This window comes from Ambystoma mexicanum, chromosome 1p, assembly GCF_040938575.1.
Source record: "Ambystoma mexicanum isolate Mex_15411 chromosome 1p, UKY_AmexF1_1, whole genome shotgun sequence".
Taxonomy (NCBI): domain Eukaryota; kingdom Metazoa; phylum Chordata; class Amphibia; order Caudata; family Ambystomatidae; genus Ambystoma; species Ambystoma mexicanum.
In genome coordinates this window covers 1,053,802,603-1,053,828,098 of record NC_090921.1, presented here as the reverse complement: position 1 = coordinate 1,053,828,098, position 25,496 = coordinate 1,053,802,603, and the positions used below count along the sequence as shown (strand labels likewise).

Sequence of the window (25,496 nt, the reverse complement as noted above, 5' to 3'; positions counted from 1 at the left end):
GGATCCACTCTTTATTGAGGATACTGATTTGGGCATGTTGGGAGACCAATCAGGGACGGGCTACTATGGGGATGACGAGGACCAAGAGGGGGAAGAAGACGACCCAGAAACCTATAGGGTAGATTCCCCAGTAGACAAAGATCCCCCGATTACTGACTCCCCTGTCGACAACCAACCTCTCTTGAATTAAGTTTTGTCCAGAGCGGCAGAACATTTCCACATTGACACCCAGGAAGCACAAGAAGAGAGGTACTTTGCCGAGGAATTAGTGCGAGAAAGGAGACCTGTTGCCCAGGCCATCCCTATCCTTAAATCAATACAAAGGAGAATAGACCCTTCCCTTGTAAATCCCAACCTCACCAGGGCGGTAAACCCCAGGATTGAAAAACATTTCAGGGCAGCCCAATCAGACCCGCTGTACATAAGGGGGCAGCTGAAACTGGACTCCCTGGTAGTTACAAACACCCAAAAGAGGACGGGAACACCCCTGTCATCGTCCGACGCTCCACCCGACAAGGACAGCAAGAAGATTTATGGCTTGGGTAGGAAAGTAGCCTCCACTTCTGCCTACCAGGCAATGATCGCCAACTCCACCACCCTACTGGCGACTTACAACTGCCACCAGTGGGAAGAAGTCGCGGCACTCATAGACTCCGCCCCAGAACCCTTAAAGAGCCAATTGGCACGGGTTGCGTCGGAGGGAAGAGCCGTGTCCGGTTGCATCATAAAGGCAACCTTCGATACCGCGGATAACGCCGGCAGATTGATAGCAGAAAGCACTGTTATCAAAAGACATGCTTGGTTACGTCAATCTGGGTTCAAGCCCGAAACCCAAGCATCGCTAATAGACAAACCGGTGGAGACGGATCTACCGTTTGGAAAGGCGGGAGAGGACGTGCTGAAAAATGCCAAGAATGAGTACGAGACTCTCAAATCCCTGGGCCAATTAACCAACAAACCCCCCAATCAGAGAGGGAATGGCAATTTTCGTTGCCCACGCGGCCAAAATTCCCAGAGAGGATCCAACTATTCCCAGGGGCAGGGTACACCATGGAACAACAACAACCAGCAGTCTACCCAGGGTTATGGCAGGGGCAATAAGAGAGGACGTGGCAAAGGTAGAGGCAGCTCCGGTAGAGGCGGCTGCACGCCTCCACCAAAACAGTGACATTCCGTTCAGGGTCCCTTCTCACGCATCCCCAGTAGGGGGACGCATTACCAACTTCACCCAAGCTTGGGAAGGGATCACATCAGACAGATGGGTGCTGTCCACAGTGTCCGCAGGATACTGCATAGAACTGTTAGAGCGTCCCCGAAACCACCCTCCACGTCAAAAGGTACACTCATTAGACCACCAGAAGATCCTCCTCGAAGAGATTGCCAATCTTCTAACAAAGGACGTGATAGAACTCGTCCCGGGACACCAGGTAAACAAGGGTATTTATTCAACTTACTTCCTTGTGCCAAAAAAAGATTTGACAATGCGCCCAGTATTGGACTTACGGCCTGCAAACAAGTATGTCAAGCCCCAAAAATTTTGCATGACTACTCTCCAAGAGGTAATCCCCCTCCTAAAAAAGGGGGATTACATGGCAACATTGGACATGAAAGATGCCTATTTTCATATTTCCATGTTCCCAGCGCACAGAAAGTACTTGCGCTTCAAGGTGGACAGCACTACCAGTTCAAGGTACTGCCCTTTGGAATAGCCTCGGCTCCAAGGGTATTCACCAAGGTACTGGCGGTGGCGGCGGCACACCTAAGCAGGGAGGCAATCCCAGTGTACCCTTACCTAGACGACTGGCTCATCACGGGAGAGACCCCAGTAATTTGCAGAACAAACATTCAAAGAACGATCGACCTCCTCTTTGAATTAGGTTTCTCCATAAACGAGAAAAAGTCAAGACTGGTGCCAAGCACCTCCAAACAGTTCCTAGGAGCTGTCCTAAACACTCAAGAGTGGTTGGCCTATCCATCAGAGGAAAGAATTCGGAATATACTGCTGCAAATTCCACAATATCAGGCCGGTCGCCAGATAACGGTACGCAAAGTAATGCGTTTGCTGGGCATGATGGCGTCATGTATTTACCTGGTCCCCCAATCGCGCCTGCTCATGCGTCCCATGCAGGAATGGTTGGCGAACCAGTGGTCTCAGGCAAGTGGTCAGTGGGACGATCTAGTGGTTGTTTCACCAACACTTGTACAAACCCTTCACTGATGGACAAGAGAGAATCTGTCCAAAGGGAAACCCTTTTACGATCCTGACATACAGGCGGTAGTCACTACAGGCGCATGCCTGTCAGGGTGGGGAGCTCACCATCTCCACCACACAGCTCAGGGTCTCTGGTCTCACTCAGTGGCCAAGAATCATATCAACATGCTAGAGCTTCTGGCAGTATTCAGAGCGCTTCAAGCGTTCGAGCCCTACCTGTTGAATCTGTCAGTGCAGATCCGGACGGACAGCACTAAAGCCATGTTTTACCTGAACTAGCAGGGAGGGACTCCTTCGCCAAATCTGTCCAAACTTGCCCAGAAAATGTGGATATGGGCACTCAGACGGAACATCTTCCTGTCATCTCAACATGTTCCAGGGGATCTCAATTCTCTGGCAGACGCCTTGAGCAGAGACCCCCTCCCAGAGGAACACAAATGGTGTTTACACAGAGAAGTCGTAGAAGATATTTTCTCTCAGTGGGTTTTCCCCACAATAGACCTATTCACCACAAGCAAAAACAGACAGTGCCCAGAATTTGCATCCAGGTTCTCCCAACCAGACTCCCAGGGGAACGCCCTGTGGATGAACCGGTCAGGGATGTTTGCGTACGCTTTTCCACCAACTCCTCTCATCAGGAAGGTGGTCAACAAGATGAACAGAGAATCGATGACGCTCGTCCTAGTTGCTCCCATGTGGGCAAGACAACCGTTGTTCCCACACTTACGCAGACTAGCGGTGTGCAAACCCATCAAACTCCTGGGCTGGTACAACCTACTGTCCCAGCACCAAGCTCAGAAAGTGCATCCTCAACCCAACTCAATGAACCTGGCAGCATGGCTCCTGAGGTCATAGAGTTTGGACATCTAAATTTACCGCAGAGATGTATGGACACCCTAAAAGAATCTAGGAAACCAAACACAAGGCACTGCTACTTTGACAAATGGAAAAGGTTTGTCATCTGGAGCCAGAGTAAGCAAATCAACCCAGTTGATTGCACTCCTTCCACAATTGTCACATACATGCTCCACCTGCTGGACGCAGGGTTGGTTTTTAATTCACTGACGGTACACCTGGCGGCTCTGTCAGCATACACCACCTCCCATAACAAGGTGTTGTGGTGGAAAGTACCAGTAGTTAAAGCATTCATGGAAGGAGTAAAGAGACTTCACCCTCCAGTTTCAAACCCACCACCAGGATGGGACCTTAATGTGGTGCTTGCTAAACTCATGGGCCCCCCATTCGAGCCCATGCATAAAAGCAGTCTCAAATACCTGACTTATAAGACGGCCTTCTCAGTAGCTATTACATCTATAAGAAGGGTCAGTGAAATTCAGGCTCTGTCAGTGCAGGACCCTTTCTTTACGGTTCATAAGGATAAACTGGTTTTACGTACACACCCTAGGTTCTCACCTAAGTATATTTCTAAATTCCACGTCAACCAGTCCATCGAGCTTCCAGCTTTCTTCCAAGACCCACAAAGCTTGGCTGAAGTGAAACTACACACCCTAGATGTGCATAGGGCGGTCCTATACTATGTAAACAAAACCAGACCGCTAAGGAAAACAGACCAACTGTTTGTCTCCGTTGCTACAGGCAGAGAGGGAGATCACGTCTCTAAAGGTGCCATCTCTAAGTGGATTATTAACTGTATCCAGCTGTGTTACTCCCTTTCTGAAAAAACTCTGCCTTTCACGCCAAAAGCCCACTACAAGAGGCATTGGGGCCACCCTGGCTTTCATTGCAAATGTACCCTTGACACCATTTGCAAAGCAGCTACTATTCACACCTTCACTCAGCACTACTTCATTGACACCCATTCCAAGACAGATACTCAAGTGGGTCAAACGGTTCTAAGACATTTATTTGCTCATGACCCTTCTCACATCCCACGTCCTTCTTCTAACACTGCTCGCTAATCTATGCACAGCATGTGATCTAAGCAGATTCCACAAGCCTCAGAAGGGATACATTACTCACCGTAATCGTATTTCTGATGCTTGTATCTGCTTAGATTCACATGCGCCCCACCCTTCCTCACCTCTGAGAGAAGGTGAATGGATGCTTGTGGTCTTATCTTTCTATCTATCTACTTGGAGTATCTGTACTCATGCTACTCCTCATGCTACCTCATGTCAGAAATAATACAATCTGAGGGTCCTAGACGCGTGAGGGATCATGGGTACAGTGGATGTCACACTAGGGATAGTATTACTGGCACGCCCTGTGTCGACGCCCATTTTCGAGTTTCGAAAAACTAACTGTAATACTCCGCAGCTTCCACTAGATGTCAGCCTATGCACAGCATGTGAATCTAAGCAGATACAAGCATCAAAAATACAATTACGGTGAGTAATGTATCCCATATATATATATTGCTTTGGTAATATATATATATATATATATATATATATATATATATATATATATATATGGTGTTAGGGGGTTTTGGGTTGGGTGGGGGCGTTGCAGGGGGTTCCCCCCCCATATATGTTACAATTGACCTTCACAATTTGGTCAATTGTGAAAAGGTCAATTGCAATTCGAACAGTTGTAAAACGAACAATTTGTATATAACCGAATGAACTAATCCCATATGTACAGAGGTTTAGAGCTCTTCCAGGATGAAAGAAGGGAGAGCCGGTAAAGGCATGTACTGACATAAAAGACGCAGAGAGACTGGATAGGCAGATCAGGCTGACATGTGGGGTTAATGGGGAGATTGGGTTACACAGTTGCCCCTACTGGAAAAGGTAGGGGTGCGACCTCAATACATACCATGGAAACATATAGACAAGGAACACTTAAGATGTAGGCTACTCTCGTTAACCGCGGAGAAGGCTGGGGTACCCAGGAGTGACCACCCAGGACATTTGCTAACTGCTGAGTGGCCGTGTGGCGAGCTCGATGGACGCAGTACCCAGACACTTCAGATATTAGCGCGATTATGGCACGCAAAATGGGGGAAGACAAAGACACCTTACACTACACTCAGATGATTCAAGAACTTTGGCGCCTTGAAACGTGAGAACCGTGGGACAAAACAGTGGCAGCATTCTATCATATACTATGCCAGGGGCTACCAGAACAGCTGCAAAGGCAACTGAAGAAGTTGGTGGGGTTGGAGGCAAAGCATTGGTCAGAAATACAACTCACAATAGTACATTACTGTAGGTTAATGCAAGAGAGCGTGAGGAAAAAGTGTGAGGAAAGAAAGCAGGATGAGGCAAAGTTTGTACAGAAGAAGCTATCTAAATACACCATGGAAGGGGCAGTATTGAAAAGCATGGGAGGACAAGGGGCACCACAGATGCAGTACGCACCACCACCCGTGGGAGGTGGTTTTATGGGGTGGGGGATGCGCAGCATAGTTTCCAAGGAAGAGGGGAGCCACTTAGGGAATGCAGGTATGGGCATCAGATGCAGCAGAACCAAGGGGTATTACCAGGGAGGTTTTGAGGATATGGGCAACAAATGCAGGAGGGCCAAGAAGGGGCCTCTGTGGTTTTTCAGAAGCAGGTGAGAGAACCACCTCAGTGTTGGGTGTGTGGACAGATAGGACACATCTCGAGAGTATGCATAAGCAGGGGAGGGACACAACAGAATGGGGGAATGCAGTACCAGCCAGCATATCAGGGAGGAGAACAGAACAGGTATTACGCTCAGGACCAAACACAACACCAAGGACAGACAGTGAACGCATACCAACAGACACACCAGCCCATGATACAGGTACCACAAATGTAAGCACCTATGCAGCAGTATTCACAGGCACCACAGATGCAGAGTTACACACAACACGCATACACGACACAGCAAATGCTGCAGATGCAGAACATCACACAGCCAAACGAAGGGACAGTGGCATGCACGGACTCCATTGCAACGACTCCCATTAGGGAACTGGGGGATCACTGGGGGGTCACTGTAGTGGGAGCAACCCATTCCTAGGGAACAGAATGTCATTATACCCTAAATAGGACAGCCCACAAATGGAATTGATGTGTTCCATCCTATCGATTACAACCAACCATCCGGAGGAACCACATGTATGGGTGATGATAGGTGACAAGACATTTTCCTTTCTTGTAGACACAGGGGCGACCAAATCTGGGAAGGGAAATATAGTATGTCAGGTGATCCCATGAATGCTCAAGGATTCTCTGGGGTGACGGAAGTGGTTCCTTTTACAGACAATATTGCACTTTCTATAGGGGAGCACAATCTATCTCTGCCCCAACTCTATTCTCAACAGACAACTGTAAATATACTGGGGAGAGACATCAGAAGCCAACCTAACATGACCATTTCATTCACTGACAAGGGGATAGTGTGCTCCACACCAGGGATACACCTTCTACATGTGAGGGAAATTAAGCTTATTGTGAACAAATGGGGCGAGGAGCTGTTCCAATATGGGACAGAAATAATAATCGCATGGCTTGCAGGGATTCAGGGGGAACATGTGGCACCTTCCAAATGAGTACTTATTCAGGCCAGATATACCATTAGCTGAGAAGGAAGGGACAATAGTGCCACTAGAATTAGAGGCAGTGATCATGGGGGACGACTGGATAGCAGTGCATGGGACAGATGACACAGGGCAAACATGGCAAGCAGTGATCGCAATGGCAGAAGGATACAGGTTGACTAACAGCCACAGACAAAGAACTATTCGAAGATAATAGATCAGATCACGAAATGGTGTTCGAAATGAGCATCACAGATTGGGTGAGGATACATTACAGAGAAGTACAACAGAGGATGGCGATAGCGCTGAAAGCACTGCTAACCTTTTTCGAGGAGGATTTGGCAAAGGTTCCCAGCATCTCATGGACCAAAGGTCCATATGATGTGTGACTTCTGAAGGGGAAAAGAGCACTGCAAATAAAGCTGAAGCCAGGAGCAATTTTACCACAAGTAAAGCAATACCCACTGTCAAGAGTGACAGACGAAGGTATCTATGAGACCATTGTAGGATTAGTGAAGCAGGGCATCCTAGTGCCATCAGAATCACCATGTAACACAGCTGTGTACCCTGTCAAAAAGGCGATAGGGTAGTCATGGAGTTTTTTTACAAGACTCGTGCCCTCTTAACCATATTGTAGAAGCAGAATATCCTTTAGTTTTGAACCCGGCCTACTAAGTGCTATTAAGTCTACTAAGCTGCAAACTAATTGTTTGTCTAACCACGAGAATTTGCGATTACACTTGGGGCAAACTTTAAAAGGTGTATTTTCCATAATTATAGGTTATGGCAGCTGTGCGAACAAAGTGTAGGAAGGGGAGTATATGCATCCTAAAATGGCCTCCGCCCTCTCTCCCTACTGTCTTGGCCGAGGCCCGGGGCGGCCTTCCAAGGCTGAATGGTCCGTTGCAGTAGTCTTCAAATGGCAGTTTCTCTGTCTTCACCGGTGTGGTGTTTCGCAGGTCGGTGAATGGATAGAAAGAAATACTATCACTAATTGTAAATAGTCAATGGCTTTACGCCAAAAGGAACTCCGCTGTACTCGTCCATCTAGAATGGCAGAAAAAAACAATCTGAGGGACCTAGACGTGTGAGGGATCATGGGTACAGTGGACGTCACACTAGGGATAGTATTACTGGCACGCCCTGTCGACGTCCCTTTTCGAGTTTCGAAAACAACAACTGTAATACTCTGCAGCATCCACTAAATGTCGGCCTAGGCACAGCATATGATCTAAGCAGAATCCACAAGCCTCAGAAATATATATTTATTTTCAATGAAAAAACTTTGTTAACAGGGACGTTATGGTTAAGTTGCACTAATAAAATCCTATGAAATTCAATGAAAAACGTTGTTAAAGGGACGTTATGGTTACAAGTAAAACCGAAAAACTACAGAAATTCGCCAGTTATGGTAAGCTAAGCAACCATAACCTCGCACCACCACCGTGCACTGCTAAGACTAACACCCAGGACATCAACGATGACATCACAAATGTCATTGATGACATCACTGATAACATCACATGTCTGGGCCACTTGTTTTTATTCAGTGTCATATAGGCCAGGTGGTTTTGTTTACTGACAGTCAGAATATTAAAATTGAAAATATGCCATATATCTAGTCGTTAACCTTGTCATATGTTCTTTAAGTACTTTTCTTAGGGTTTGGTCTCAGCTCATGGTGCACATAGATGGGGAAATTAGCAGGACTCAAACACACAATTAATTTGTATAGATGAAGATAAACTTTAATGTTTTAACATTTTCTGATGATGCTGTCTTATTCTTCCTTACTTTAGTTTCCCTGTATATGCCTCTGATTTGTATGCTTTGTGGTTCTTCATATGTATTGTTTGTACCAGCACAAGTGTTGCAAGTCTTGAATTGTTAGCTAGTAATCACATGTTTAACATTAGTCAAAACTCTGATAAGGTAGCATTAACTATTGTACTATCCAAAATTACAAGATTATAAATAGTGTACTTCTATGGTGCATGCTGCAGTCATTGCCTATGTTTATATATGATTAGGTTTCTGTATTAACAACAACAATCCAATACAATGATTTTAGATGAGTACATTCTTTAATAGATTAAGTAGTTCATGATAGATCTCCCGATCACCCCCGACATCTTGTTACCAACAATATAAACACAACTCCTTGTAGGGACTTTTCATCAACATTTATTTCACATGTGATGTTAACAGTGATGTCATCAATGACATTTGTGATGTCATCTTTGATGTCCTGCGTGTTAGTCTTAGCAGTGCACGGTGGTGGCGCGAGTTATGGTTGCTTAGTTTACCATAACTGGCGAATTTCTGGGGTTTTTCGGTTTTACTTTTAACCATAACGTCCCTTTAACAAAGTTTTTTCACTGAATTTCAGAGGTTCTTATTAGTGCAACATAACCATATTGTCCCTTTAACAAAGTTTTTCATTGAATTTCATAGGTTTTTATTAGTGCAACTTAACCATAACGTCCCATAAACAAAGTTTTTCAGTGAATTTCATGGGTTTCTACCAGTGCATGCTATTTTCCTACAATTTACTAATTTCATACTTACCCAATATAGCAATATTTGTGCCCAATTTACAAAGTGTCACCTTATAACTCTGCCATTTATTTTCCACCTTCTAGAATCATTTTTAACACTTCTATACACTTTTTGCAACAATTTCAACTGGTTTTGCATCCCTAGACGTTTACGAACATCTGACTTCATTGCGGACCTTCCGGACAGTGCCACATGACCATACGCTGGCGCGCGGCATGATGACGTGTCCGAGAACCCGTCCACACTTCACGATAAGATCTGTGCTTCGCGGACAGTTCGGAACTGCATTTTCTACTAATCTAGGAACTTTCAACTTCAAAATTTCCCTTGCACAGCTCCTAGACCTATTCCTACTCATTATCCATTAACAATCTAATACACAGTACATACTTTCAGCAAAACTGCTATTTATCCTAAAATGGCATCAGTTAATGCCATCCCTCCGCTCCAAGAGCCACCACCACTGCTGTAATCAAGGAGCATAAGAAACACTGCCCCCTACATTAGAAATAACACACGTGCAACATTTGCCCCTGCCCACCTGCACCTCCATATTAGTGTTTGGTGGCTCCTCCCTCATTTCCCTCCCACCTTTTGTTCTAAGCTCTCCTGCCAAAATAAATACATCCAAAAACAACAAAAAATATGTTCCTTTAGGAACCACCTTTCACAGTTAAAAAATAGAACTAAAAAAAAAAGTATAGACTCCATCTACTTTACATTTCCCAGTAAAGTGCATAGGCTCAATAAGATTTTCCAACATTTCCATTTGCATTTTGTGTTATGGTAATGGGACTATTGTGGCGTTCATCCCACGTTCCAGGGACCCAGCAGCCCAAGTTATCAGCCCGAGCGAAGCGAGGGTGGATAACAAGGTCTCCGGACTATTATCCCCCCATTCCAGCCCCTGTAATGGGGGATGAAGGCCATTAGCACCCTAGGTTCCCAAAGCAGGAACCCGGGGTGCTAAAAAAAGGATTTTTCTACCTACTGTGTAGGAAGGAAAATTCTTTTCCAAGATTGCCACCATGGAAAGGGAAGGCGGGGTTCCATACAGGGCCCCTCTTTGCTTTCCATGGCAGCCTGCAGAAGGCGAAAAGAGAACCCTATGGCCATATTAACATGAGCACATTTTTCTTCCCTTTCAAACCTATCACAATTACGAATAACTTTACCACAAAGCCAGTCCCAGGTGAACGTGGCCACTTTAACCCCATGTGCTGTCCCTCGTGGTCATGGCCAGTAGCCATATTGTCCGGATCATGACCTTATTCCATGACCTGGACAATCTGCCCACTGCCCATGGCCACAGGCTACACCTCAGTCATCAAAGGTATATCACTTTTTTTTTGTACCCACATTATGACACCAATGCTCCTTACACAAGTTTGCTGGAAATCCACCCATGTTTTATTTTTTCAAATGTGTCAAATATATACACATACAATAGTCATATAACCTAGCCCCAATTGACAAAATCCATTCAGACTTTACAAAAACATTTCTATCTAGATCTATAATATTTTTGCAAACCTTTGTGTAGATTCGTCAAATGGCACCACATTTATAAGCCTTTACAATATTTTGGGACCCCCCTCTAATTTTGCCCCCTCTTGACAGAATCCCACCAAACACCTTCGGAATCAGGTCAGCAATATAACTGAACATGTTCATGTAGTTGCATTAAGTGGCACCAAAGTTATAAGCCATCAAAGAACTGCTTTTCACCAACCCTCTAATGCAGAGGTGTCAGCGAACTTCACAGGACTGTTCACGAACATCTGAACTGTTCACATACCTTTACAGCGAAAAACACCCTTTTTTTGCTTCTTGCAGCCATATCCCATCCAATCCTCATCACCCTTCACCACCCAAGAGATTATTTGATAGTTTGACAAGTGCAATGTTGTGTTTTTTATGTTTTTACTATGATGTCTGCGGACAGCGGCCGAAGTCCACAAATACAAGATGGCGGGCGTTTCCAAAAATCTGACGCACTTCAAGCTTTTCACCATACAATCAGTGGCCGCATCCGATGTCCGTGGACAGCATGTTGCCTTCTAAGCCAATCAGAGTCCGGTCCACGGACTGAACAGGGAAATGAGTCCGCTGACCGGCCCCAGATATCAATCATTTTTTTGGACCTACTTTTTGGTCGTTTTAAAAAGAACTACTGGACCAGGTTCCACCAGATTTACATAAGCACGCTTTCAGGACCATGCTGCCGCTCCTGCCGCAATTCTGGTGAAAATCTGACTAGCGGTTTGGGCTGTAAGCGTGAGCAAAGTTCTTTCCATTCAGTGTATGGAAAAAAAATAATGTTGGGAACCCCCCTATAACTTTGCCCCTCTTGACGAAACTTCTCCAAACTTTGCAAACAAATTCAGAGCGAGCCATATACTTTTTTTGCAAAGTTTAGTGAGGATTCGTCCAGGGGGAGCGAGGTTATAAGCCGCCAAAAAAAGTGCTCTTCCTATGGGTTTAGCAACTTAACCATAACTACTGGGCCGCTAACGCAGGGCCAGATATATATACATATATATATATATATCAGTGAAATATATATATAAATATGATCTGATTGAAGTATTTTATGTCACTTGTGGACGCTGCATGTATTTTATGCCTCGCATAGTTCCTGTGTGGTGGGTCATGTGAAGTGGAGGGGTTTTTGAGTTAATTGAGGTTTGTCTAATTAAAACATTATTTTGTATGGTCAATAATGATTCTCCATGTATCTATCTTTTTCCTACACAAATTGCAACACAATAAATGCCATATTAAAAAGTCTCTTTCCCCCTTTCTCTCTTCCTCACTCTCACTCTCTCGTGCTCTTTTGCATGGACTCTGTCTCACTCTCTCTTTTGTGCACGCTTTCTTTCCATTGCTCACTGGGTCTCTCTTTCTCTCTCCACAGGCCTTCCATCCCCTGCTGAAGAAGGCCGCTCAGGAGTGCCCCACAGCAGCCATGACTTGCAGCAAGGCAGCTCTTATTAACATCTCCTCTTCGTTGGGCTCCATTGCCCAAGTGCCGGATTTGTTTGAAACCCATAAATTGATTCCTTACAGGATCAGCAAGGTATGTGGCATTTGGAGCAGCATGAGCGACTCTCAGCCTGTAATTAAGCACTCGATTTCTGCAAGGCACCAGCAGTGTTTTAATCACACGATAATGAGGTTGCTGGAATTAAAGCTCATGTTCTCACCCACTGCCTTGCACTAAAACTCTGCTGTACGTCGATTTGCATTGGGCATCATGATTCTGAGGGGATTGCAGTTGTGTACCCTTCAGCACATCTCCTCTAACGAGGGCCTAGACTGGGCAGCACGTCTCACACCAGACGTTAGAATATATAGCACCATTGCAAGATTGCAAAAGGAACTTTGGGGGTTCAGTTTGGAAGCAGGCACCAAGCATAAAATGGCTTGCTCCACCTACAAAGCTCTACATCATGCATCCCCTGTGTAATACATCCCCGAAAGTCTAAGAATCGAAAGCACGATGCAGGAATATATTTGGATTTTTCTGGCTCTGGATTCTGACAACAATGGTTTCCCCCTGGAGAACCATCTTGGAACACTGCACCCGCTGTGATCAGCGATTTCAGCCCAAAGGGGCTTCTTTGAACTCTTCTCTGTTTCAGCAGACCATTTAAAATGAAAGTGTGTTGTATCGAGCCTCCTTTAAATCATTGATCTCCTGGTTGCTGATGGCTCTGGACATTGTTGTATTGGCTTACTGCATTATTAGCACCTTCTAAAGGGACTTTCTGCTGTCATGCAAAGACACCCTGCCTAGGTCCAGTCAAGGTCTACAGGAGAGCCGTTTCCAGTCTCCCTCACAGTTCCTTTCCAGTTCCTCACAGTATGGCGAGGAACTGGATAGGCCCCCAGGATCTGCATTGAGTGCTTGCAGGCTCTGCCTGTCGATAGGGGCGTTGCTAGGGGGGGGGCTAAGGGGGCTATAGCCCCTGATCTTTTGGTTGTAGCCCCGGATAGAATCTCAGGAGCTACAGCCAAAAGGCTAGCTAGCCCCCAGTCCCAACAGTTCCAACATCAGCTTAGCCCCGGGTCTTCTCCAGACCTAGCAACTCCCCTGCTGTCGACTCCCCTGCTGTCGATACTATGACAGAGTATGTCCCGGTGACAAGGAATGCCCTGCAGCAGTCTACCAATAAATGGGAACAACCTGCTTGGGGCGCCATTCCCTGCACCATAGTCCAAGAGTGCGGAATGAGTTATTCTTCATCAGAGCTCCGAGGTTACCGGAGACCACAACAACTGGCAATGGGAATGGGTCGGGTGCCTCCTGGCCTGTCCACACCCTGCGCCTTCCGTTGTAGGTGGGTGGAGCCACCCTCGGCCTCCGTGCACTCCATGCTCTCATCTGCACGCAGGTGGAGGGCCTCCCCTTGCTTGGCTTGCCGCACCGCTTCAGCACCGAAAAGCAAAGGAGCACACCGGTCCGGCTCCCGACGCCAAGGTAGGCGTGACTTTGCCCAGTCTGCCCCTACATCTAGATCCCTCCCCTGCCACATGGGATCATAGACTGCAAAACGTCCACGTCACTGGATACAAGTTAAAGGAGACTACTGGATCGATCCCATGGCACCCTCCTAGTGATACACTATGTACGTCCTTTCTGACTGGTGACTGATTATAAGATCATTGAGTGAGTAATCAAAATGTCTACCGTATAAACACCATGTTGCTCATACGACACTTAGGGAGAAGCCTTAGAAGCCTGAAATACTGTTGGGATGTAGTGTGCCTAGGTGCCCTGCTATTTTTCTCGTGGACAGGTATTACAGGGGAGTGAGTGAGTGAGTGAGTGAGTGAGTGAGTGAGTGAGTGAGTGAGTGAGTGAGTGAGTGAGTGAGTGAGTGAGTGGCAGCTTGTGGGCAGAGGATGGGTGCTCATGCAGCCACACACCCTTACCATATTTGAGGAGTACTTGCTCAGGTCACGACCTGACACCATAATGGACATTTTGGAAGATGACAATGAGGCATCATCCCCGCCCAGAGCACGCCCATGCAGCATGTTCTACCCGTCAGGTGGCCTAGCTGCTTTTCCAAATATGTGAAACCCCTGAGCGTTTACAGGGAATCCCGTAGCAGAATTCCATGTCATGGGTGCCCCAGCCAACCTGGCCCCCTCCTGGGACCCGTGGACGGAATGCCTTTAGATGTTTTTTTATGTCCCAGCGCACGTAGACAACAGCGAGGTCCCCCAGATATTTAAGAGACTGCAACCACAGCATGAGTCTAACAACGCCGCAAAAGAGGCTCGACCATTTTTTTTTAATCAATGGTCAACAGGTGCCGAATCTCCTGATGCACAGATGTGCGTCATCACAACTGCGCCACCAGATCCTTAAAGAGCCGAATATCTCGATACAAAGGATTATTGCTTTTGGAGAGCGCAAGAGCTGGCCACAGCGAGAGCATAGTCTATGGAAGAAGCTTTCAAGTTGGCTCAAATCGAAGAGACACATGCTGGTGCATAAACTTCACAGCCTCACGGCAGAATTAATGCACGTGCAATACCACCATCTATCAAGGCATCTGAAGATCGATGCAAGCAGTACAACGCATGTTGTGGCCTGCACCCACACACAGAATCTTGTCCGGTCTTTGGCCAGCCATGTGGGAGATGCTTCAAGCCCAATAATTTCTCGAAGATCTGCCAGGTTAGTGTGGCTTTGCTCCCATGCCAAGCACACTAAACAGCTGCCGGGCCTTGCCAAAGAAGAGTGTCAGCAGTGGAAAATGAACAGGTCTCCCCGTTACAATGGACAGAGAGGAAGACGATATTGAAGACATTTTCCCCAGTGCACCAAGATGGATGCTGCAGGTAATCGGATTCCCTTTTTGTATTCTATCGAAGATGGTGTATGTCCTCATCGACACCTGGCTGTCAGTGAACATTATTCCAACATCCCAGTTTCAGCAGCTAACTCATACTCGGAAACTGTCAAGCCATGCATCTTCATCTTCACATACAAAATGCCATCACCTCTTCCATTAGAGAAAGCCTTCCACGCGTGAGTGCCCCACAACCGCTCATCGATACCTATGATCTTTTATTGGACACCAGCAGAAAACTCACCCTGCTCAGCTGTACCACGGATTTAGGTCTAGTAGACTTCACATACCAAGTATGTCAGAACGATATTAAGGAGCTACTGGAAGAGTTCAATTAGCTGTTTGAGGGCATGGGCTGTCTTAAGGGCAGGAAGTCCGACTGCGCATTGCCCCGTCCATACAGCCGATAGCCCTGTGTCACCAAAGAATCCCCTTTTCACCCAAGGAAAAATGGTGGAAAGGGGCTCTGCAAACTGGAATCAAGTGAAATAGCTACCCCGCGGAAAAATTCAGCATCTCCGGCAGACAGCGCACCACCAGAAGTCAGGACATGAGCAGATTTGAAATCCACTGCTGTAAAAAGGACCAGAAAACAAGCCTTCTCTGCCTACCCCCCAAGACCATGGAACCTCCTCCCTGTCAGCATCAAACTCATCCCCACGCTCCTACAATTCAGAAAAGAACTCAGCACCGACTTCTTCAAGCAGTCTCTCTCCTCCTCAACACCTAGGCCATCGTGTCACCCCCCACACCACCTGACTCACTAGACGACGTCCACCCCTCTACTCCCACCACCCCTACAGCTGCACCCCTCCTCTGTGCCCCTCTGTATCCTACCCCAGCTGTATATCTTTTCCATTGTTACCCCTGAAAAGTGCTCTGTCATGCATCTGTACTGTTGTATACCTCTGTAAAGCGATGTATTGCTTCTTGAAGCTAGGTCCGCGCTCAATAAATACCATAATAAAAATAATTTAAAAAACTGCAGACATCATCGAAAGGGTTGAGGGGCTCACCACATGGGTCTCCCCAATTGTCACATACAAGCCCAAGCGTCCTGAGGAGGTGATAATATGTGTAGACATGAGGCTCGCAAACAGAGCAATTCGGCGTGAGAGACACCCTACCCACTTACGTCAACACTTTGCCAGACCTACAGGGTGCAAAGGTATTCTCAACCACTGACTTGATTGTTGGCTACCATCAGGTCCTGTTGACTCAAGGGTGATTACAACCTTTTAATCACATGTGGCGCTGTTTCACCACAAATGGCTTATCTTCGGGGTATCCTCTACAGCTGAGGTGCTCCAGCAAATCATCAGACAGAGTGATGATGTCCTCAACTTTGCTTCCCTGGAAATGGAACACTTAAGAAGGCTGACGGCTTGAGCAATCTAGTATAGGATCCATTGCAGTATTAAAGTCGCCTCCAATTATGATAGAGTGTGCACCACAGTTTTGTACATGCTGTGCTAGTTCATAGCAGAAATATGAGTTGGCAGAGTTTGGAGAATAAAGAGAACAGTCATATTTCTGCATCTTGGATCTTGACTTAAACAATATAATTCTCCCCTCCACTTCCCTACTTCTTAATATAAGCTTAAAGGGTAGATTATTCCAAAATAGGATGGATATTTATAACACGCCTATACACAAGTGTTTCAAGGCGTGTCGAGGCAAGGGAGGGGAAACAGAGGGAAGACAGAGACAACGATCCGACTGGCCAGGTGACATTGAGATTGCACAGGTGCAGGGGAGGGGTGGAGGAGGGGAGAAGTGCAGGGGGAAAGGGAGGGGGCAGTGCAGTACATAGGATAACAGTAAAATAAATAAAGACAATAAATAAAGACAATAAATAAAAGTGCGGCCAGCTGGTGGCAAGTGCAAGGGTAAGTGCAGACACAAGGTGCCGAGTGCTAGTAAGAGCTGTAGGGATACAGAAACAGTCCCCGAGTGCAAGGGTTGCCAGGGAGGGGACCTGGGCCAGAGATCACAGGGTAGCCAGGTAACCAGTGGAGTTTCAGATTCAGCCAGGAGATCAGCAGGGGAGAGTAAGATAGAAAGCAGAAGCAAAGCGGAAGGTCTTGATGTGCTTCTGGAACCAGAGATGGTTCTCCTCAAGTTTCAGAGAGGCAGGGAGGCTGTTCCAGAGGGAGGCCCCAGCTGAGGAAAGAGATCTACCACCAACTCGATGTTTAGAGAAGCGACTAAATCGAAGGGAGTTGGAGGCGGATGAGCGAAAAGCTCAATCAGGAGGATATTTACGAAGAGAGAGTTGAAGGTATTGAGGTCCCAGGCCCCAAAAGGATACCCCTATTGCCCTTGTATTGAATTTAGAGGAGAATGTTTTCTCACACACATTTGAGTTTACATTTCTCTGATTCTACTTCATTAATATGGGTTTCCTGCAGTAGGGCTATATTACATGACATAGATTTCAACCCTGCCGAAGTCTTCTTGGGTTTAGTAGGGTTATTTAGCCCATTCACTTTCCATGACACTAGTTTAATATGTTGGTTTACAGTATTTAAGAGGGATTCAACAAGTTAAAAGAAACTGTAGTAAATTGATGAGTTTGTTTAGAGTTTGACATAGAACAAGAAGTGGGAGAGTACTTAGCAGTGTGCTCGATGAATTACATCTTGCAGATATTTGGAGTTTGGAGCACCCAAGTAGAAGAGATTACAGCTTTCACTCTGCATGCCATGACATTCACTTCCGAATTGACTACTTCTTGCCATCGAGTCGTGTAACTCCGAACAAATTACTATAACACAGAAATAGGGATGACTGGGGGTGACCGACCATGCACCAATATCTACACATCTGGCCCTGAATCACACGCTTGTTAAGCAATTTCTTTGGAGGATCAACACGTCTATACTTCAAAATGAGACAACTAGAGCAGAAATCTTCTGGGAAATTGAAGAAATCATTGAGCGAAATCAAACAGAAGGTATGCCTAGTTCAATCATATGGGAAACTCTTAAATGCTATATGAGAGGCATTCTGATGAGTATATGTGGTTACAACAGACAGAAAAGAGAACAGGACAATAGAGACCTAACCTGAGAAGCATAAGGTTTGGCGTGTCAATATATTGGTAGAAAAGATTCAACAATCCAAGCTGAACTCAGAAGAAAGAAATATGAATTAAACAAGATTATCGCAGATATAGTGGAATATGCTATGTTTAGAATTAAGGGGAACTATTTTGAGAATGGAAAAAGGAGTAGTCGTTTTCTGGCTTATGGGCTAAAGCCACAAGAAAGTGACAGGGTTATCGCAGCTGTCAGACATTCGGCCGTTGCCCTTGATGCGACTCCAGAGGGTATAAATGATGCATTGAAATGCTTTTATGAAAGACTTTATACCTCTGAAGCCACACTTGATGCTTCTACAAAAGAACACCTGTCTAGGGTTGAATGCAGCAGATGCCTTGGAAGCAGATATCTCATTGGAGGAAACTTGTACAGCAATTCAGACTGAAAACCAGCAAGACTCCTGGCATGGATGGGCTGCCAACAGAATTTTATTGCATACTGCCAGGCTCTGCTGTCAGACTTCTCTGCGAAATGCTCACCAAATCTCTTGAATCTGGTCGCTTACCAGAAAGCATCAGACATGCCACAATTGCAGTCCCCCTGAAGAGAGACACATCAACCACTCGATGTGATAATTACAGCTCTAAAAGCCTGATAAATACTGATTGCAAGATCCTGGCCAAAATTCTTGCGAAGCACCTTAAAAACGTGGCACCTTTGTTGATTCATGAGAACCAAGCTGGCTTTGCACATGGACGACACATTCTTAGCAATATGGGAACATTATTGCTGACCTTAGACCATGGAAACCAAGACTCTAATGCGGTTGCAGCAATATCTTTAAATGCCAAGAAGGCGTTTCATAGAATTGAGTGGGATTATTGATTTGCAACCCTGAAGCTATTTGGTTTTGGGTCAACGTTCATACAATGGGTTAGCCTGCTATACACAGATCCTTCTACCCGTGCTCTCACAAATGGCTCATCTCAAGAAGATCAACCTCTGACTTGGCACTAGACAGGGTTGCCCCATTTCGCCATTACTATTCATCATGACAATGGAACCTTTGGCTATCGTGCTGAGAAGAAAGGGTGACATCTATGGTGCTGGTTGTGCTGGAGAAGGGAAGATCAGGATCTACGCTGGTGAACATTTGATTTTGCTGCAAAGTCCTGATATGAGTATGGCCCCCCCTCATGACCATTATTGAATCCTTCCCAGAGATATGGGGGTAAAAAAGTAATTGGAGCAAATCCGAAATCCTGTCGATCTCCCAGTCTTGTGTAAAACAGTTATTTAATCAATGAAACTTCACGTGGAGTCTGAGCAAGATGAAATACCTGGGGACCTGACTGTCTCCTACTGTAAAAGATATGATGCAGATAAACTTTGCAAAACTAATACCAAAAATTAAATCAGATCTGGAAAGTTGATCTCTCCTGAAACTGACTGTATCGGTAAGGTCAACAGTATTAAAATGAACATTGCTTCCAGAATCAACTATATCCTGTCCATGCTTCCTCTTAAACCGCCGAAAGGTGTTTTCAAGGGTGTCCAGTCATTTGACCGAATACAAAGGATCGAATGACAAAAAGTTTGAGTCAAAAGGATCGGAAAAAGAAAATTCGAATGCATTTTTTTATGTTTCGTTTTTTAAAAATGTAATATAGTTAAAAATGTTTTTTGTAAAGAAAACAGGTCCCTCAATAATAAAAAAAATGTCATTCGATGCTTTGTATTTCGACCCTTTAACCTTTAACCGTTTTCAAGGAAATAGAGGCTTTGATACAATGAGTGCTCTGGGAAAACAGGCCTCCTAGATTGGAACTTTGGAAATTAGAGCTACCAACCTCCGTGGGAGATATGAATGTCTCCAACTTTAAAATCGACCCTATGGCTTTTACGGTGAGGCACATTTACAAAATGACAAAATCAGATGAAGACATACAGGCACAGGCTGAATCTAGCAGAATCTCGCCATTGGAAATTATTTCAATAATAAGTACTAAGCCTGGAGGATCATCTGAGACAGCTGGCAGGCTATATCGCATTCGCTCGATGACAACCCATTTGCTTTCCTTCATGCATCAATCTTTCAGATCCCCAGAATCCAACTGTGCGATAATAGTATATTCTGGCAGAACTGGTACCTGGGTAGAATTCGCTACATTATATACTTTCTGGAGAATGGATCCCCTATGGATGTCTATGTCAGCAACAAAACCTCACTGGAAGCACCTTCTCAGAATACCATCAATTACGAAGGGCTTTGAGCAAAACACTGGAAGATACACCTGGTTTCGTGTCTGCAACTTATGCATGGCTGAAAATGAAATCATGCATGACCAATACTCACTCAGCGGCATCCTTCGATCGATATCTAGCAACGACACACAGGAAAAATACAGAACTTGGTGAAACCTTGAGACCTGACTTTTAGTTAAGGTGCTACAACAATATCCAACTTGCATCATTTGACTGGAGCTTAAAGGCCAGCCAAATAAAATTACTGCACTGTGTATACAGAACACGTTATCAGATGTATAGAAGGAATGTGTGATAGTGATCGATGTTGGAAAAGAAAAAATGAGACAGGAACATTGATTCACATGATTTGGTCGTGTGCCAAGACAAATGAATTTTGGAACCAGGTGTCAGAGATAATTAACCTAGTACTGGAAACCAATAATCTGATGAAAGATTCTATTTTCATCATGGGTGATAAGCTGGAGCGCGCGACCTGCCGAAAGCAAATAAAGCCTGGCTTTGTCAATAAGATTCGTCAGCATGATTACCAGCTCAGTCATGCTAAAATTGATGTCCCTCCAAGAAATTGTGAAGGTAGCGAAGCGTAATGAGGGGCTGCAAGACCTCCTGGCCTAGCTGCACGCTGGTAAGTGGCGTGCATTCTTGGCTGTGAGCCAGCACAGGTAACCAGAATCTCAAGCGTTCCTCCAAGGATTGAGGAAAGTAAGTGAGTGAGCAATCAGCTCGCAATCAGCTCGCATTTAATTTTGCTTTTGCCACCACTTTCATTCCCCCTCCCACTCCTGCCCCCACACTGACTCTGCCCTTGCTAATGTTCACCTCTCCATCACCAACACCCTGGACATCCTTGCCGCTGTCATGAGGATCTGCATGAAGCCTGCCTCCAAGCGCAACACCTGGTAGGACTCCGACCTGGCCTCTCTGAAACGCAAGTTCAGAGTGGCTGAGTGGAAAGGCCAGGCTTCAGGCACTTCCTCTGACAGACTGGCCTGCTGCCTGCTACAAAAGCAATACAGACTCTCCATCCACTCGAAGAAGAGGGCCCATTTCCAAGCCTGCTTCTCAGGGGCCACTAACAACATGGGGAACTGTTCAAAATCTGCAAGGAACTTGCCAATCCTACTGCAGTCTTCACTTCTCCCCAGCCATCCCTGACCATCTGTATTTCACGGGCCTCTCACGTCTTAACCAAAACTCAAGATATTCTGTCCTCACTCTCCTCCACACCCCTCCCTAATGCCTCCCCAGCTCTCAGGCCTCCCTCAGCCCCCTATTTCCTTCTACTCTCTTCTTTCTTGCCCATAGCACCAGATGAGGTCTCAAGACACAAGTCCTCTCTATGAAAATGTCCTCCAAACAGGTGCTCTGCTTCTCCTCCAGAACTATCACGGGCAATATTGCCTCCCTTGCGCCAGCCTTGGCAGATTTCTGCAATCACTTCTTTGTCACTGGCTCCTTACCTCTACCCCTCAAGCACTTCCTTGTGCATCCTCTCCTCAAAAAGCCCTCTGCTGACCCCTCATGCCTGGCTAACTACCACCCTATCTCCAATCCCCCCCTACTGGGAAAACTCTTGGAGAAGCTGGTCATCTCCCAACTGACCCAACACACCAAATCTGTTGGCTGTCTCCACGACCACCACTCTGGCTTCAGAGCATCCAGAGGCATGGAAACTGCTCTCCTGAACACCTGTGATGACTTGCTCACAAATCTCAATTCCAACTCTCCATCCGTTCTTATTGTTCTCCAGCATGGGGTCTGGCATGGATTCACATGCTCGTGAATATTCCCTGTCGTCAGGCTGGGAATCCTCGGTAAAGAAAAAATCAGTTTCAGTTTAATTTCTAAACTGTCTTTCTCCTAACAACCAATCACTGAGCTCTGGATCATACTGCCCCCAGCCAATGACTGCCCTCTACCTAAGCCTCTCCTCTGGCAGCCATCTTCAGATTTGTACCGCACGTACAAGTGTTGGGAGTCCTCGTGTTTAGCTCTCAAGCTTTTACTGTGTTTTTCACTTTTTGGAAGAGTATTACTCTATTTTCCAGTCAATCTAGCCTTGTGCTCCATCGATCAACCTATCCGATTAACGGTGACCTGTTTTCGGATTCTTCAGCGCCTCTCAAGGACGAATTTCATCGAGTTCCTTCGTGGAGGATTCCAGAAGATTCTTTCAGGCCTACGCCGTGTGGACCATGTGGAGGGGAAGAAGGATTTGGCTTCCCAGTTCAAGATCTGTTCTAGCTGCGGCTCACGGAATGTCTTTTTGGACGACAAGCATTCCGAATGCCTTTACTGCCTGTACCCGAAGCACAAGGAGGAAGATTGTGTGTTTTTCCAGGAGATGGTCCCTCGCACGATGCGGCTTAATGAGTGGCTACAGGCCAACGCCTCTGCTCTGGGTGGGTCCCAGCAGCATGCCTCTCCCAGTTCCAAGAAGGCTGAATGGGCTTCTAAGACCTTTGAGGGCACCCCTCCTGCGGGGGTCCAACAAAAGGCTAAGCACCGCAAGTCCACTGTCACCGGGAGCGCCGTTGTGACGGGCACCTCGGCAGCCAGGGCGCGATCCATGTCTCCAGCCTCTGTCACCAGTCAACGTTCGGGATCTTCGGCCAAGAGGAAGTCGGACCATCCGGGCAAACTCAAGGAGAGGCCCAAGTCCGTCCTACCAGATAGCCCCCTGGGGAAGCGGGGTTTGGACCCTCCCCTTAAGGAGAAGGCCAAGCAGAACAAGGCCCCAGCCCTGTCTGTGAAGACTCAGGTGCACACGGCGAAGGCCCAGCCTTCCATCCAGGGGGTGGCGGCATCCCTGGCAAAGGGCGCCGAGACGGTCCCGCAGGACACGACTACTTAGACCAGGGTGTCCCTTCCTCCCAGGAGGGAGGCTGTGTTGCGGCCCATAGCGAAGACCCCGGAGAAGAGGATGCCCGTCATCTCCCCGAGGCCTTCACCGGTGGATGCAAAGAAGGGGGGCGGGGGGTGCAGTGGCCCTCCAGGGTACGGATATCTCCTCTGAGGAGGAGCTCACCGGCCTACAAACCGTCCAGGAGGAGTGTAACGTAGGGAGCAGGCCCTACGACGAGCGCGCTGAGGAAGGTGATGACGGAGATGATGACGGTGAGGACACCGTTGAGGAAGAACAGCAGGGTGACGGGGTCCTGGGCTCACAGCCGGTGCCCCAGCGACCTATTCCGGCTGCTCCTCAGCTGCCACCCACACCTCAGGTACCTCCTAGAGACCTTTCGGTGGATATCCTCTCGGCACTACATATGCTGGATTCTGCAATTCAGACAAGGATGCCTGTTGCGCCGGACCTCCCGTCTCAGCCGCCCAGATCTTCACCGCCAGACGAGATTGGCTCGTTCCACTCGATCTCCAGAGCGTCTGAACTTTTTCAGCTCGCTCCGGAAGAGAAGGAGGGCTTCCTATATCAGCGCAGGGAGCCGAAGAGGAAGACCATCCTCTCGGTCCCACTCCTGGATGACATTTGGGACGAAGGTTTGTCTCTCATGAAGAACCCTTCCACGGCCCCGGCGAAGAGGGATCGCCTTGGGAAGAAGTACAGGGTGCCGACTCCGCGGCCAAGTGCTTACAGGCCCAGCCTTCTCCAGACTGTGTGGTGTCCGTGGCAGCCAAGAAGAAGTCCTCAGGGGGTTCGGCCTCGGCGGCCTCCACCCCACCGGACAGCGAGGGCAAGAAGTTAGATGCCATGGGACGGTGCGTCATCTATTCTGCTGCAACTACCATCAAGGCCGCCAACTCCCTCGCCATCGTGGCTCATTATGACCGGTTGTTGTGGTTCAAGATCGCTCCCATCCTGGACTTCCTCCCCGACGACAAGAGGTCGGAAGCGCTGCAAATTCTACAGGAAGGTGAGGTGGCGTCGGACCACGCCATTACGGTGGCCACCGACATTGCCGATGCAGGGTTCTGTCAAATGGACAACAGCGTTTGCCTCTGTCGTTGTGGCTGGCTCAAGGCCACCAATTTTCAGCAGGACGTTCAGTCAAAGGTGTTGGACATACCCTTCGACAGGGATAATTTGTTCGGGAAGGCTCTGGATGAGTCTCTCCAAGCCATAAAGACGGACACAGAGACGGTGCTTGCTTTGGGCACTCTTCAGCAACGGAAGACGTCCTTTCGGACCTCAGACAGCAAGTCCCAAGGATCTTCCAAGGGGTTTGGCGGGGCTCCTCTTCTTACCGCCAGCTCTCCCATTCTTCGGCCCAGGAGACCAACAGGAGCCGCTCCAAGGCCTTTGGAGGAGGACGTCGTCATTGCCAGGGTCCCCAAGGTGGCCCTTCAACGTCCAAACAAGATTGAACCAGATGTGGCATTGGGCCCCCACCCCGGTGGGAGGCCAGCTGGCGAACTTCGTCAGCGTGTGGAAGACCATCTCCACCGACCGTTGGGTGCTGGACGCTCTCGCCCACGGACACACCCTGGAATTTCAACTGAAGTGTCCCCGGTTACCACTGGTGGCCCGGCAGGAGAACCATGTCCCTCAGCTGCTGCTGGAGGTTCAGGCCATGTTAAGGAAAGGCGCAATAGAAATCGTCCCAAGGAGGAGAAAACGTTGCACATCAACGTGTTGGAGCTGAGGGCAGTGTTTTGGGCCCTGAAGTCTTTCCTTCCGTTCCTCAAGGGCTAGGTGGTGCGCGTCATCACGGACAATACCACCACAATGTTTTACATCAGTAAACAGGGAGGCACCAGGTGCCCAGCGCTCCCCAAAGAAGCGCAGGATTTATGGCACTTGCCGTCGCTCAGGGGATGTTCCTCATCCAGTTTCTTCTGGCAGGAGTGAAGAACATTGTCACCGACTCGCTCAGCAGGGAGCTACGCTCCTGCCACGAGTGGGAGCTTTCGGCAGGACGAAGTGGATCACCTGTTTTCGCAGATGGGGCAATCCCCAGATCGATCTATTTGTGACAGAAGCGAACACCAAGTGCCGGAGGTTCGCCAGCAGGTTTCCCCAGCTGGGGAGCATGGGGGACGCATTTTTATTCCCCTGGGATGGCCTGTTTCTGTATGCATTCCCTCCGTTGCTGTTGCTTCTTCGGCTAGTCAATCAA

The 25,496-nt window shown here is 47.3% G+C and overlaps 1 protein-coding gene across 2 annotated transcripts in view; it reads left to right on the top strand.

Moving 5' to 3' along the window:
* Positions 1 to 25,496, top strand: part of LOC138447942 (C-signal-like) — a 338,033-nt gene that overhangs the window by 176,541 nt on the left and 135,996 nt on the right. For both annotated transcript variants that reach the window (XM_069604469.1, XM_069604470.1), the window contains exon 4: positions 12,160 to 12,321. In XM_069604469.1, the coding sequence (XP_069460570.1) occupies positions 12,160 to 12,321 (162 nt within the window). The remainder of the gene's footprint in view (positions 1 to 12,159; positions 12,322 to 25,496) is intronic.